Source organism: Plutella xylostella, chromosome 10, assembly GCF_932276165.1.
Source record: "Plutella xylostella chromosome 10, ilPluXylo3.1, whole genome shotgun sequence".
Classification (NCBI taxonomy): domain Eukaryota; kingdom Metazoa; phylum Arthropoda; class Insecta; order Lepidoptera; family Plutellidae; genus Plutella; species Plutella xylostella.
Window position 1 is genome coordinate 1,094,061 of NC_063990.1, and position 16,290 is coordinate 1,110,350.

At 41.8% G+C, this 16,290-nt stretch overlaps 1 protein-coding gene across 2 annotated transcripts; it reads right to left on the minus strand.

Moving 5' to 3' along the window:
• Positions 1-7: 7 nt before the first annotated feature.
• LOC105382924 (rab5 GDP/GTP exchange factor) lies at positions 8-16,225 on the minus strand. 2 transcript variants are annotated; one of them, XM_011552910.3, is made up of 11 exons: positions 16,080-16,225; positions 15,553-15,682; positions 14,232-14,426; positions 13,504-13,718; positions 13,027-13,136; positions 12,375-12,538; positions 10,988-11,121; positions 9,975-10,085; positions 8,115-8,225; positions 1,749-1,883; positions 8-1,118 (listed from the first exon to the last, which is right to left on the minus strand). In XM_011552910.3, exons 2-11 carry the CDS (start codon positions 15,680-15,682, stop codon positions 234-236), a joined length of 2,190 nt encoding a protein of 729 aa, XP_011551212.3. In that variant the 5' UTR covers positions 16,080-16,225; the 3' UTR covers positions 8-233. The 2 variants fall into 2 exon arrangements, with proteins under 2 accessions (XP_011551212.3, XP_011551211.3); XM_011552909.3 differs by lacking the exon at positions 16,080-16,225 and having other exon boundaries at positions 15,553-16,014.
• Positions 16,226-16,290: the final 65 nt, after the last annotated feature.

A 16,290-nucleotide genomic window follows, 5' to 3' on the forward strand; every position in this document is an offset into this window, starting at 1 on the left:
ACATATGCTGGTATTATAAACGTTTTTCTTAATAATTAATAATAATAACATTTAAAATAGACAACATGACTAAACTTTCTAAATACATACAATACAACATCTACTATAAATAATTTATTAAAATTAAAGCTAGGCACAGTTCAAACCTTAACGACAGATTGCTACAAAAATCTTCAACTTATAAAAATGAAGCTAGCAACAACTAAAGACCACTTAGCTAAGCCTAAATCAATTTACGTTGGCTTGTCTTGTTGTGGAAGCAGGGGGGTCGGCAGCAGACAGGCAGTGGTTGGGGAGTCGCTGTCATCCAGAATTGACGCCAGAGGTCTCTGCGCCGGCGTCGACGCACTCGCCACCGGCATCGGAGAGAACGCGTCTCCAAAACCCTGCTCTGGTTGCAGACCTTCTGGACTAAACGGGTCACTAGGTCTGGGAACAATCTCGAAAGGATCCGACTGGCGATTGCTCTTCGCATCCACCAAACTGAACTGGTCGAACGACTCTAGAATAGGGCTAAAGGGATCTCTAACTTTGGGAACTACGAACGGATCGAAGACATCTTTGTTTATGCCTTCCGGGCTGAAAGGGTCCTTTTCAGGTTTGGGGAGATCATCGGCCGCGCTGTTGTCTGCGCTGAAGTCTGACAAGTCTATGTCATAGTTGATGTTGCTGAGGCCGGGTGGCAAATTATCTCCGAACTCATCTGGGGTTAGCAGCTCGTCTATGGAGCGTGTGTCGAAAGAAGTGAAGCCGAGGGGAGATGAGTTGAGTAGCTCCATGGAATTAGTTTGTTTGACTACCCAGTTGTCCTCAGTGTTGTGTGGAGATTGCAGCTCAGGGGTTTCCAGGCCTAGTATGTTTGTCTTGGCGGGTTCTCCGAACGTTATCTCTGTGGGTACGATGGTGTGTTGTGATTGGTCAGCAGCACTATCGTCTTTTGTCTCCACTGTGTCTGGGAGGTCTCGCTCTGGGGGTTCTTGCGTGGGCGGGGTGTCGAGGTCGATGAGTGGCGATGACTTGATGTTCTGGAACTTGCCGAAGCGCGGTAGCTCGCGGCGCGGTTTGATCTCGAGCGGAGTCTTGGCGAGGACGTCTGCCACTTTCTTCTCTATCTCTTTCTGTAACAAAAGACGATTGTGTTAGACATTATGCAGAATCATACATTTATTTGTCCTTTTATATTTGTTGTAATTGTAAGTTGTCGTAACTTGACTATGTTATTCCACCTGCTCGAGTCTTTGGATGAGCTCGCTTTGCTTTCAGCTCATATAACTACAGTAGAGGATGTTATGAAATGAACCGTGTCGATAAAGAAACAATTATGACACACAATGGTGTTTTATAATGACAGATGGAGGTTGCCCTATTTTTATCTATGTACAGCCAGCTTAATAAGTAGCTTTATACTTTTAAACCTTTTCAAATTCAAAAACTTCGTCATTCACTGAAACATTACCGGTTTTTCAAGTACCTACCTATGTAGGGAGTTGAGAAAGTAATAGCTATTTATGAAGCTGACCGCATTTATGTACAAGTAACTGCCGTAATTTTCATATACATATATCCTTTATCTGTGCGCCTTATATCACAGAGTTTAAAAATACTTTTCGACCGTTCCGTCCGTTCTTCTCCTTAGACAGAGAGCCCCCCTTAGCCGAACGGAGAGTAGTTTGTAAAAATTGACGTTCATCAGAAAATTTTATATTTTTACGATGAATAAAACTTTTTTGACTTTGACCACTACATACCTGGAACACATCGGTAGAGTTAGCCAGCTCCGTAGCTCTGGCCTCGATGGTGGCCACCTGCTGCTTGAGGCTCTGCACCAGCTCGCCCTGCTCCTCCGCGTCCTTGAGCTCCGCGCATAGCGACAGTGCTGCCGCCTGGTGGGGGAGGAGTGAGTTTTTTAAATTGTTTGATTACGAAAAGGAATCCTACTAATATTATAAAGGGGAAAGTTTGTGAGGATATGTGTGTGTATGTTACTTCTCCAATAAAGCAACTGAACTGATTTTAATGTTTGGTATGGAGTTAGCTGACACCCTGGATTAACACATAACATAGGCTTCTTTTTATCGCGGTATTCCCACGGCAAAACTTTTTAAGGCTGTCACTAAAGCTGGAAGAAAATCAGAATCTGTCAAATCTAGTGAGCGGGGGGTTGAGGTCATTGAGTATGAATGGTCTGGAGACGAAATAGGCAGACGTTCCCCTCTGGCGGGGTGGTAGGCCAGAAAGGCCCACCGATTTATAAAAACTAGTTGCAGTCTTAATTTTCACTAGACTCAATCTAGTTGGCAAAGCGTTCGTTTCATAGAAAATGATTTGTTTACATACTAAAATGACAGCTTCAATTCATAGAATATCCGGATTCCGGATTTGATCACAGATTTGGTCATGGTTTATTGTTATTAGCTGTTTCCTAGCAACCAATGTCAAAAAATGCAATAGTGATGTACCGGTATGTAGATATGTATTAATCGACAAAAAAGGTCATAGTTGGGAAGCGTCCGTAGTCTAATTGGCTTCAGTAATCGTAACTGATCACTGAGGTTAAGCAACAACTGACACGGTCAGCCATTGGTAGGTACAGCATGAGTTACCGATTTCAAATGGTTCTTTTCTGGACGCTTCCGTGCTTCGGACGGGACGTTAAGCCGTGGGTCCCGGTTGCTGCTTCGGCAGCAGTCGTTAAGCCTAGTCAGAGGCGGCCCGAAGGGGCGGCTTGAAAGCATCTGACCGTCGGGTTGCCCACTTACTAGACAACTTCAGTGCATTGTACTCATTCAAAAACGGCGATACGGCTCGCGACCTATCACGTGAGTATAAATGTACAGAGAAAAGCGGGTGACTTCGTTTATTAATCATTCCTAATTAAATTTAACTATACCTAATTAATTTGAAATTAGTATTTCTAACCCATGTTCTCGAATTCATTGATAACACTTATCGATAATTGTTACATCCATTGGCAAGAAAAATGAAGACACTGTGTTCATTATTAAATGTCACTTCACGTAACCCTTATTGCTGGGAATTAAAACTCATAATGATATGTCCCATGAGACATAATCATGGTAAACGGTAAAATTTCCCCCCGCAATAATTGGCAGACTTTTTTGTATCAAGAGGGATCGCTATGGCGCTTCCCGAGGGTACACCCGAGTCCGCGTTGTTCTATGGGTTGAGGTATGCGGGGCGTTCTACGGACAATGACATGAAATTTTAACATAGTACTCGAAAACATAAAAGTGAAGACATGCCACTTTGTTAAAAATATACTAAGTACCTAAGTAGTATTGTTTTGTGATACGAAAATATTTATTTTTATTTGAAAGTATTTTTAATATTTAATAATTAATTATATATAAAGTCGTACCCGTGCCGATATTTATACAGGTTGTTGCAAAAAGGGTTTAATACTATGCCGAAACCTACGTGTGCAGCATGTTATTGATGTTATTTCTAAGCCAGGAAATGAAATCAGAATGTAAAAAAATCGCGAAAATATTATCAGAGTTTAATAGTTCAGGGTGTTGTATTAAACTCTGCCCCCGTGTAATAAAAAAGTATAGTTAGCCGAAAGGGCGTTACTCAGGCGTCACTCTGAAAAACTTTTATCCTACGTAATTTTTTATATTCATGAAAAAAACGCTTCTTCATATAATTTTTTTTTGGTCACGTGACCTTTTAGTTAGACGACCTGTTTTTTTTTGGTGTTTCAAAAGCAGAACAGTAGTTTGCAGAACTCTGCATATACAGGGTGTCACAAAAGGTTACGTAGCTGGCAAAGGGATATGGGGAGGTCACCAGAAAAATAATAACATGTAAGTACCCCCGCAAGGGAGTACATTAGTACAAGGCGAGAGTGTGTATTTTTTTTTTTAAGTACTTATGTGTATTTGGGATATGATAGAAATAATATTTTTGTTTCTTAAAAACCAAAAAATTTACACCTTGCTGCGCTCTTTTGCTCACTGTAAGTACACCTACAAATATTGCTGTATTAAAAAAACGGTTTTGTTATAACGATTATAAAAAAAAAGTTATTTTCATGTCAAGGAGTCATTTACCTAATTACGATTTCACTCAACAGCAGGTGAACTGAAAAAATAAGTTCTAGTTCTATCATCACTTTAGATCGCAAACATTGTAACTCCACTTTTCTCGGCGAAAAATACTCTTTGGTGTCAATAGAAACGTTTTTTGAATTCACATGTTTTCCTCTTTATTCGAAAAAAAAAAACTGTATTCCGCATTTTACCATTTGTTTTCCTCTAAACCCCAAACCGTGATTTTTAAACAAGAAAACTTAGTAATTATACCTTTTATTCTCATATATAACGTGCGATGTAGGCGAACGTGAACGAAAACTATGCAATAAGCCTTTGTTTTTATTACTACTTTAGTAAATTACAATAACATACTCAACAATGTTAATTTTTTTTTGCAATGTTATGTTGTTAAATTAAGATCTAATATTTTATTAACATGAAGTTACTTTCAACTTTTTTTTGCATCTATGCGTCGAATCACAGCATGACGGCTGCTGCAGCTTCCTGCTGTCCTGTCCTCCAACCAATCCCACCAGTACTGCAGGTTGCGTCGAATACGAGCCATTCTCTTCGACTTGACAAGACAGGTGCTCCCGGAAGGATCATAGATCGCACGGAACCCGTACCGTATAGAGGCAACGGACTCCTTTGCAACAGCCCCCCAGATTCGGAAGTAGCCCATGCACTGCATGGCGAGCACAGCTGCAGCAATTTTTTCGTACTGAATCATTGGGATGTCATCCCCGAAGGAGGCTCTCAGCCTACCTCACGACCTGTGTGACATTAGAAAAATGCACTGTGCTAACGCCGTTTGCGAGCTTGATTTGCAGGGCCGCGTTGTATGCCAAGTTCCACAGCAGAGGGGTCCAAGACCTACCGCTGTGGAACTCCGCAACTGAACTTCTTCAGTGAAAACAAACCCTCTCTTTTCGCATCCTTAATGTACTTGTTAGACACGTATGACCTCTGTCAATTTTTTGCAGATAAGAAGACAAGTGATGGTATACAAGAGCCGCCCTAAAGGTTCGCCCTCTAGGGGATAGAGTTGAACGCGGTTACTATTTTTAAGCAAACAGCCAGCGCAACAACTCGCCCGTGGTTCTTATCCTGCTCCGACAGTGAACGAACGCAAAGTATTGTACCCACTATTCGAATCCGCATTTCGGATGCCAAACTGACTGTCCGAAAGGTCGAAACCGTACCACCACAGAGGTATGACTCGTTCGAAGAGCTTATCAGGCTCTTACAGCAATCAGATGTGTCGGTACACTGAAAGATAATCTACAGGCCTGCTTTATTTATTTAGGAGCACTAATGGCCTCCTTTCAGTCATTGAGTCACTGGCACTCAGGCTGCGGTTGAACAGGAAGATAGACTGTCTAAACAAATCATTTTTAGGCTAGTTAAAAAAAACTTTAGGTGGGTAGTATGCCAACTAGAACTACAAATAAAACAGTATTTTTGTCTCCTCTAAAATTTGGTCACGAGGAGTTACGATGATTACGATCTAAGGTGACGCTGACGATATTTTATACAAGGTATTGAAAAAAGGGTATAAAGCTTAGCCAAAAGTGGATTTAGGTGCCATTCTGATCCACTTTTCTTCTACAATTTTGAAAATTCACGTAACAAAACCTTTTACATAGAAACTTATTCGATCACGTGACTTTTTACTATAGAGACCGAATTTATTTTTCGAGAATTTCCAAAACTTGGAGAACAAAAGTTGTTCAGAATAACCCCTGAGTCAAACCCTTTCGGCACAGTATACCCTTTTTGCAACATGCTGTATAGGTAATATCAGGTTTATAAAAGACCTGGGCCTGTAGAGTGAGACTCGGCATGGGGAGTCATAATTTATAGATCTTTTAGGTTGCAGTGGCGAATGGGTACTAGTAGCCCTGCCCTTTTCTATAACTATAACTATAGGTAATTTTATGGCAATTTAAAAATGGTATAACATTTATCTATTTGAAAAAATCATTAAAAATATACATTACCTATCACCCTAATTTAAAAAAAAAATTCAGCCCTTACTTTAAACTTATAACACCCCTCTATTTCCTTCAGGGGTTAAAAAACCTGTGTATTTAATATTTTCTTATGAGTTTTTTTTTAAAAACTGCCTAGTCTTACATAGTTGTATATAATATTATGCGGTATTTTATTCCACTTGTAACGCATAAAATTCATAGCTACAGTAAACATTTCATTTTTTTCATGACGAGATACAGTCGCACTTAACCGCTTTTTTGCAAAGCTTGTTAAATAGATTTAAAAAATTATGTAAATTTTAGATCTTCAATTTTTTAAAATACTTACTTATTTTTAACAACCTGTAGTGTACAGACTACCACATCTTAAAATATATATATTTTTAATTAACTACGGTTTTTGGTTTCAAATAAAACAAATTATGAACTTACTTTTCAACACCCTGTATATTGTGTAGCTTACCTACCATACACAACCGTTAAAATAAAATAAATTACCCCTCAGAATATAAACAGGCTCGCGCTTTGGCATACTGCATTGACCGTATAGTTCTTATTCGGAGAATCTAATAAGTGTCATTATGTGCAATGTTTACCTTTATCTATGCATCTGTAACTCTATAGTAAAAAATGTAAACAAATCGAAAAGGCGAAATGTTTTCTAAGAATTTTCGGCTTTTCTGCATCTAAAATGATTAGAAAATTAACTTTCCATAGCAAATGCATATGTATTATAATACTTGTAGTCATAATTTGTTGATTTAATCAGTTTTTGTGAAATATTTGATAAAAAATAAAATGGCGTGGGTATCGCTCCTAACAGGCCGCCACCAGGGCATACCAGGGCGACGACTGAAGAAATCTGAAATCTGTCACGGTGTCATCATTTTTAAACCGGAATTTATTAGTTTTTTGCAAAAAAAGTTGACTTCTGGTCCATTAAATCCAACTCTTTAAGGTAACTTTGTTAAGAATTTAATTACCTACACATACATATAAGATTCCATGAAAATGGGCCCTCTGATTTCGAGGGTTTTTTCATAATAAGTCAAAAAATGGCAAAAGACATGGTGTGTTTGCAATTTTTTTTAACATACTTATTATAATCCTGCACCAATTTATAAGCAACTAACATGTTCAGTATACCCTCTGCTACAAAATATATTTTTATCAATGTGATAGAAGCCACCGTTTTTCCAATCTAATCAAGTATATCAAGCCGACTTTAGCATTTTAGCTTTAGGGATCCCCTTAAGGCGAAGCGAAGCACGCGGGAACAGCTAGAAGTAATAAGTATAGTAGCCGTTAGTGGCTGTACTAGGAAAGAATTTTATTTCCGGAATCCCGAGGACAGGGTATTGGAATTCCTTGGGAGTGGCGGTCCATAGTTCCGACGTAAGCTGAGGGAGATTACAGACTGATGATAATATTTTCAGCTATCAGCTTATGCTAATCTTCGGTATTTGCAAGTATAATTATCTACAGACGCGAGTGATACGATTATGAAACAAGATCACGCTGCGGGTTCTGAGAAGCGATGCCCGAATATTATCAGATCGTAATCGATCATATTATTATTGGACTTTATTCATTCTTTTTCGGCCACTCCACTAAAAATACACGTGATTCGATCGAGCCTGTTTCAATCCAAGATTCATTGAAATTTAGGTACTTACTGCGTGTATTTGTAAAACCTTAAAGTTGTGTATGTGTACGAGATAAGTAGGTATACATTGAATGATCCACATAGATGGCACGAGGAATTCCTAATCAATAGACTTCAGTTCTTATGTATTGCTATAATAATCAAGGCATTCGAATATTTCAAACTGTTTGCACCTATCTTAGCTAATGCAGCACCCAGGCTTGCTATGCTCCAGTTTACTCTCACTCCGTCGAAATTCAGTATGACACTCTCACTCAGGGCCTAGGCTGGGTGAGCTGAAATTAAAGGGATATGTAAAGGTTCCACTAGAGAGAGCCACGTATAGGAACTTCGCCCCGGCTCAGAATATAATAGAATAGAACTGTTATCACTATACGGATAGTTAACTGTCGTGCTTACCCACGAGCTGCCCCCGATGGAGGCGGGCATGGTCATGTAGCAGTCGAACTCCTCCTTGTCCATGTCCAGAGACTCGGCTGTGAGGTTCTCTATGAACGAGACTGCGCAACACTGCGGATGAAATACGAACACGTTAGCATTTCAAATCATCAAGGGACGCTCGTAGGCCCGTTTAACTGACGGCTTTAGGCCTTGTTGCACGACGGAGCTTTAAGCTTATGGAGGAGCGAAGGTGTTGCCACTGCCACTCCTCCATTGAAAAGGGAGGATCCTCCGACCAAGCTGGGCGGTTTAGCTTGGTGGGCAACTGCCCGACGGTTACATGTCGGGATTCTGTATATATACTGAGTAGCTGTAATTCTTAGATACCGCGATGTAGGATTTGGTATTTTTGCTTTCACTCTTCCATGCCATCTGTTGGTCGTCCTTGATATCTCTTTGCTGGATCTATATCTTGACTTCTATGCTTGCGCGTATTCATTATAGATGTCGCCATATCACTCCCCCCCGAGACCGTAGGTCGATATTCTTCAGTTATTCTTCAGTGCATCTTGATTAGTCTTGTTCACCAGGCCAGATTGCCGCTAGTCCGCCGTTCAGGACTATGTGCGGTCTTCATTCGCCGTAACCCCACTTCGTCTTCAACCGGGAGAGTTGACGCTCGATCGTACCGGCTTGAAGAGTAGTGCATGGTTAGGCGCGTGGCGATGTCCCCAATCCAGCTTCAACCGGGAGAGTTGGCGCTCGATCGTACCGGCTTGAAGTGGACTGCAAGGATCGCTCTGCTACGACTGTTCCGGTGCGTTGCCCCAATGCTTCTTCGACCAGGAGAGGTGGACCCTGGACCGACGCTGCTACGGCTGGCCGAAGTGCACTGCAAGGTCGCTGCAGTCTGTCTGCTCGAGGGTGTGACCAGGCTCGCGCATTTCCGCTGCAAGCTGGTGGTCACGGTGCCCATGGAATCTGCAAGCTGGTTGACTCGGGTGGCTGCTGAAGGATGCTGTGGGGGTGATGGTACTGCTGGACTTCATCTTGGAGCTGCTGGAAGGTCTGCTGATCGTCTGTGAGGTCATCGACATGGTGGAAGATGTTCTGCTGCTGTTGTTCTGCATGGTCATCATCAGGTCGTGTTCAGGTTGTAGGGGTCACCAATATGGAGGAGCGAAGGTCCTCCATTGAAAAGGGAGGATCCTCCGACCAAGCTGGGCGGTTTAGCTTGGTGGGCAACTGCCCGACGGTTACATGTCGGGATTCTGTATATATACTGAGTAGCTGTAATTCTTAGATACCGCGATGTAGGATTTGGTATTTTTGCTTTCACTCTTCCATGCCATCTGTTGGTCGTCCTTGATATCTCTTTGCTGGATCTATATCTTGACTTCTATGCTTGCGCGTATTCATTATAGATGTCGCCATAAGCTGCCTAGCTTTTACAGTATACGGACCGAGACCTTAGATTAAAGTTACTTACTACTCGGCATAATAGGTACAAGTAGGTAAAAGATAGTGGTTGGTAAAGAATCCTGTCCTTGACATTGATGATGATTTGTTACTGGATCAATAACGTCATTTTATTATACACGGTGGATGCAATACATAAGTGATTGAATCCGAAGCATTCGCCACATGTCTATTTTTGGCCTCTCCCATGAAGCGTTTTCGTCTTTCGGCTTCCTTCATGATAATCATGATCCAATTGATTAAAGAGCTTGAAAAGCTTGTTTTTCGCAACGTTCCACTACAGAACTTCGATAATCCGATATCGTAGCATAGCTAACTGAAATATCCACGTTATTATACTCAGTTCGCTAACAGTTTCACTGCAAGTATCACTATGCAGTTTCACTATGATGCAGTTACCAGGTTGGTGAAGTAGTACCCGCCCTCGCCCGTCATGAGTCGCTGCGCGTTGCAGAAGCGAGTCACGAAGTTGATGTTGCTGATGAGGCGCGGCGGGTTGGCCTTCAGAACCTGAAAGAGAGCAATTTAACAATTAAACACAGTTTTACTACTACTAGGGGCAATTTGTGATATTCAGGCTCTAATTTGGCAGAGCAGTCCTGAACAACATTTCAGTACTTAATATAGCTTATGACCCAGCGAAGATCGCAAGATTTCAACTGTCTAAAATTTATTGATAACAGCAGAAAACTGACTTAGAATCTAGGAGCGTCTTTCAACCTAATTTCCTTGCTTTTCCTATGAAAAAATTCGTCGGTAAGAGATCGGCGTCAGCGATAAGATCACCTATTATGAATGTTATTATTCTGCACCTCTCCTCTCTCTCTCTCTCTGTCTCTCTCTCTCTCTCTCTCTCTCTCTGTAAATTATACAATAAGTAGGTATCTTAAGCAACCTTCGGTTGTGGCCGCTCCCTGGGTGGGTAAACACTGAAAACTCACAGTGAAGATCAGTGCCGGCAGTATGTCGTCGGCGGAGGCGGGCGCGCCGCACAGCCGCATGACGTGCGCACGCCAGCTTGCCGCCCGGCGACGCCGCCTGACCATGCTCAGGAGACATGTTGTACACTACTCACTAATGAAGTAACGTCTGCTAGGTCATGCAACGCTTTAAGTAACCACTACAGGACCGCAGCAACGCTTTCCGCGGCAGCCGCATACAGAACGATAGCTGGAAACTTAAAAACGCTTACTTTTTCATACCTTGCCGAAGCAGCGCTGATAAATATCCATAGTAAAATAAGTCGCTCATAAGTTTCCAGATTTCTTTCTGTATACCGTCTAAGGCAGGTACCTATATAGGTAGCGGGCGCGCTTAATGCGTTCCGTAACTAAAAGAGCACTCGTCAAATGCCCATTTTTAAAGCATTTTTTTTCTCTTTCTTTCTTTCTTTCTTTCATTCATCAACTTACGGTGAATATAAGAGCTGGTAGCAGGTCGTCGGCGGAGGCGGGCGCGCCGCACAGCCGCATGACGTGCGCGCAGCAGCGCCGCACGCACGCCAGCTTGCCGCCCGGCGACGACGCGCTGTCCATGCTTAGCAGCTCTGGAAGTGAGACAATGAATTATAGGACAGTGCATGACAATTATAGACAATGGGGCCTATCCAGTAAGGTCCGATCTAAGGTTCGGTTTCGGCCGAGTTTCAGCCAAAAATCTAGTTTCCGCGCCAGTTTCGGCAGAGAAACGGCGCTCAACGAATCAACAACGCTCGCGCCGTGTGATCATTAATGATCCTGCAGTCGAGGTGCTTGGCGCCCACCCAGCCATGCGACCGGATGGGTCTTATATCTTGTATCAGCATTGTTTCGTCCAATAGAACGCTAGTATACTAACTAGACATAGACGTAACCACTAACTGCCAGTTTCAATACTCTATCTATCGATAGCTGACAGTTACTTTCATATGATTTTGACAGAATGCAATTTAATACAAATTTTATGTGTCAAAATCATATGATAGTAACTGTCAGCCATCGATAGATAGAGTATTGAAACTGGCAGTAAAAACCAGCAGTCAACTCACCAGCAATAGCCCTACAGCGGCGCCCTTGGCCTCTGGTCGTTGCTGATCTTGCAGTCGAGGTGCTTGGCGCCCACCCAGCCCAGCGACTGGATGCGTCTTGTATCTTATATCAGCAATGTTTCGTCCAATAGAACGCTAAAATATAAAGTATCTCAAAATGCAACTAACCTAACTGGACTTAACTTAACCACGAAATAAAAATACCAGTAAACTTACCAGCCGCGGCGGCGGAGAGGCAGGCTGAGCAGAGATGGAGTGACAACAAGATCGAAGGTTGTGTTGCCCAGCAGTAGGAAAATAGGTAGGCTTTTAAAAACAAACTCACCAGCATTGGCCCTATACAGCGGCGCTCTTGCCCTCTGATCATTGCTGATCTTGCAGTCGAGGTGCTTGGCGCCCACCCAGCCCAGCGACTGATAACGTCTTCTCTCTTATATTAGCATCGCGATGCATTGAAACGCTAGTTTACCGTATCTCAATATTACCATAACCTAACCTATCAATATTAACCTAACCGGACTAAACCACAGAAAAAAGCAGTAAACTCAGCAGCAATAGCCCTATACAGCGGCGCCCGCGCCCTCTGATCATTGCTGATCTTGCAGTCGAGGTGCTTGGCGCCCACCCAGCCCAGCGACTGATAATGTCTTCTCTCTTATATTAGCATCGCGATGCATTGAAACGCTAGTTTACCGTATCTCAATATTACCATAACCTAACCTATCAATATTAACCTAACCGGACTAAACCACAGAAAAAAGCAGTAAACTCACCAGCAATAGCCCTATACAGCGGCGCCCGCGCCCTCTGATCATTGCTGATCTTGCAGTCGAGGTGCTTGGCGCCCACCCAGCCCAGCGACTGGATGCGCTCGCACATGCGCGCGTCCAGCCGTTCGTCGTCCGTGCCAGAGGGAGAGAACACTACTGAAGGTAAGCTGTGGGGGAAAGAGATGGAGTGTTATTGGTAGCGTCAGCTTTGAGGAAGAGAACACTAACGAGGGCAGGCTGTGGAGGAAAGAGATGGTATGTTATTGGTAGTGTTAGCTTTTGGAACTGAATTGATATGCCTGAGGTAGATGACTCTAATGAGGGCAGGCTGTGGGGGAAAGAGATGGCATGTTATCGATTAGTTCAGCTTTATAATAGCTAGAGACCTAGACTAAGGACTACCACTGTGCTGAATGGATTGGCCAGTCTGATAAGCCTCAGTCGCCGACTGCCTCTGAATGCCGCCCAATTTTAATCATTAGAAGCGAGTATTATAGTGCAAAAAGAATAATTATAATACCAGCACACGCCAATAGAAGACAAAATAAAGTATAACGGCTCATTAGGCCACGTGTAACATAATTATATAAGCACTTATAAAGCGATTTAGATAACGTATTTCTGGAAATCTATTATGTAATTCTCTTTAACTCACTCGTGCAAATACGTCATGGCGTGTTTCTCGACGAAGTCAATGAGCGCCTCCTTGGTGTCCGCGTCCGCCGCCGCGAAGTGGGGCGACACGTCCATGTGCTTCAGGAAACGCTGCAGAAGAAGAGTAATTAGTTAATGATGAAACAGTCAATTGTTTGAGGCGACAGCTGACATAGCTAGGCACATGCGTCGTAGCAGTCTTTTCAGGGATACCTGTCTCACTTGCGCTCATAGGTAGACCTGGAAGTGAGCGGCAGAAACATTTGACATCCTACGACCACCTCTGGGCTCTGGTTGAATGAAATAGCACCAACCCTTTTACTGAAAGTTTATTTTGTACAAGTCTATGTGTTGGGTATTACATATTGGAAATGTATTTTCACTCTATCACCATCTAAAACGTTACTATTTACCTATTATGTTTCTGGGATGCACGAAAGAAGGGAATTTTTCATATACAGCCCATCTATATCCTCACCTGATAATGCCCCTGCACGCGCTCGCTCAACTCATCCGCCGTGGCTGCGCGTGCGCACTTCAACACGTCGAGCGCGAGCGCGTGCACGCACACTCTGACGTCACGCGACGCGCCCGCCAGCGCCGGGAACCGCTGGTTGAACTCACGCTTCATCGCCTCGTTGACGGCCGACGGGATCTTGAACTCGGGCTTCTTGTCTGAGTGGTCGTGGTCGTCTGCGGAAGGTTTATATATAGAATCTAATAGCTAATCCTAACTAATATTGTAAATGCGGAAGTAACTGTATCTGTCTGTCTGTTACTCTTGCACGCCAAAACGAATGAACGGATTTGAATAAAATTTGGTATACATATGGTCTAGACTCTGAGAAAGAACATAGGCTACTTTTTATCCCGGAATTTCTACGGGAAAACTTTTAAGGCGAAGTTTTATAATTGTATGGTTATGATTTCAGTAGAACAAAGGCAATTAATTATAGATTTCACATCGTTAACATTTAATGTTTGTTATCTTGGAGTGAATCTACGTATCAAATGAATAGTAGTTACTAGAAACTGCTTTTAATGGTATTTTGTGTGGAAAATAAGAAAACCACGTTTTTGTATTTATATCAACCACAACCAAGTCTTTTATGCATCCTTTATGCATGATGTAAATTAAATAGACAAAAGAGAGAGCGATTTTTAATCCTCCTGCACTCAAAACCATATAGACAAAAAAATACGTACCAGTGCTGCCACCTTTCTTGAACATGCTGAACTTGAGCAGGTTAGCCTTCTTGAGGGTCTCCGACTGCCGGAGCCGCTTCTCCTCGAACTTCGAGAAGGAAGACCTGGACGTGAGCTTCAGCCGGTCCTCGGACTTCCTCTCAGGCTTCGGCAGCGTGGCCGAGGCAGATGAGGAGGATGGGGACGGCTTGTTGGCTTTGTGAGGAAGACAGGGGTTTAAATATTATAGGTAAAGGTTAGGTTACTGACTAAGTGATTTGTTCTTGGGTCATGCATGTTTGTGATGTGCTATTTTTAACCAGTTTATAATTCATAATATGGCATTGATATGGCTATCTTCAGCTTGCAGATTTTAGCATTCCTTATTTCTTTGACTAATAACTATTTTCTGCTATATTCCACCCAGGCTTGGCATTTTCCATAGCATGCAGGGTGACATAATACAGTTATTAAATCAAGGTTAATTAAACTGAGAAATCAATAACAGCTGGTCAAAGTGTGAAGATAAAAATCAAATAAAGGTAAGTGATTGTTATCAGTGAGTTAACTACTTGATTATATCAGAATTTGAAGGTGAAGTTCATACAATTGACCATGTCCTTACTAATGTTATATTTTATGATTATATTCAGAATGAAGGGTAATATTTTGCAAGCTCTTGATCACTGGAATTCTAGGATAAAAAGTAATTAATATATGTGAATTTTAGTATTCCCTCTAATATAAAACTGCTAAAATACAACTACATAAATAGTAGGCCTGGCCCAGTAGTCCTACAATCTATTACACACATACAAATATATTTCCTAATATTAGTATAAGACTGAGAGTATGATGGTAAAGAAAGATAAGCAGTGGTGATAATTTCAAATCCATAAAAAATTTACACTATATCTACCTGATCCAACCACAAAATCATATTTTGTTTGATAATCATAAATTGCTGTTGAACTATACTATAGGTACATATACCTACTGTTTGTTAGAGATTGTATGAATATCCAGTGCTGTGAGTAAAATATTTTAACAGAGATTTTTCTTTTCAAAATCCCTGTAAGTACCTACATAATATTATGAAACAGAGGCCTGTTTACAGATATCTAGAAATTATGAGCCAAGTGCTGTATCAAGTATTGACATGTGGCACTGATATGTACTGCAGGACATATGTATTTTCCAACTACATAATTACATATGAACATAACCTTACATGACACCTTCTTCATACATGTGGTGCAATATGTGGCATTTGTCTCATTTGTCTTATTTTTTATGTAACTTAAGGCATTTGAAATATTAAAAAGTATTTAAAAGTACATACCAGCTCGTCTCTGCCTCTGAAGCTGCTCGCGGTGGCACTTGGAGCAGTAGCCCTGCCACTGCGGATTGCCGAAGTAGTCGCAGCCATTCTTGCACTTCAGCTCACTCTGCTCCATGCGAAGCGACGGCATCTTGGAATACATCATCGACTTATAAGACCTTTTCACATTAGGCCCGTACCACATCTTGCCAACAGTACACTTAGCCTCAAATGGCACTTCAGATAAACTTTAACACTCTGCACTCGAAAACTGTGCCGTTTAAGTACGGCTGCGCCCTCTCAGCCCATCTTCGACCAGACAGAAGTATTAAATCCACACAAAAGGAGTGACCATGCATAGCTATTACTCGGTAACGATGGCCGTTGAACGATTTACACCGTTATATAGATTATCCTTATCAGCATTACCTACTTGAGACAAGCTCCTGATAATCGAACGATACAGTGCAGTATCGAAAAAGAAAAGTGAATTCATACACTGTACCTTGTGGTACATCGGTAACGCCGTAATATTTGATGTTACATACCTTTTGTGGAGGATCGATGATGCCACTTAGTTATAATAATATACGGGGCACAGAAACTGTTATCAAACGTTACAGGAATTTCTTAGCAAATTGTTTTTTTAACTCTGCTAAACTCTGCTTTGCTTGCTTTGTTTTGACATTTTCATCCGTTCAATATTTTTGTCACCTTTCTTTCTTTCTGACAGTTGAAATCTGTGTTGCCATTTTAAAA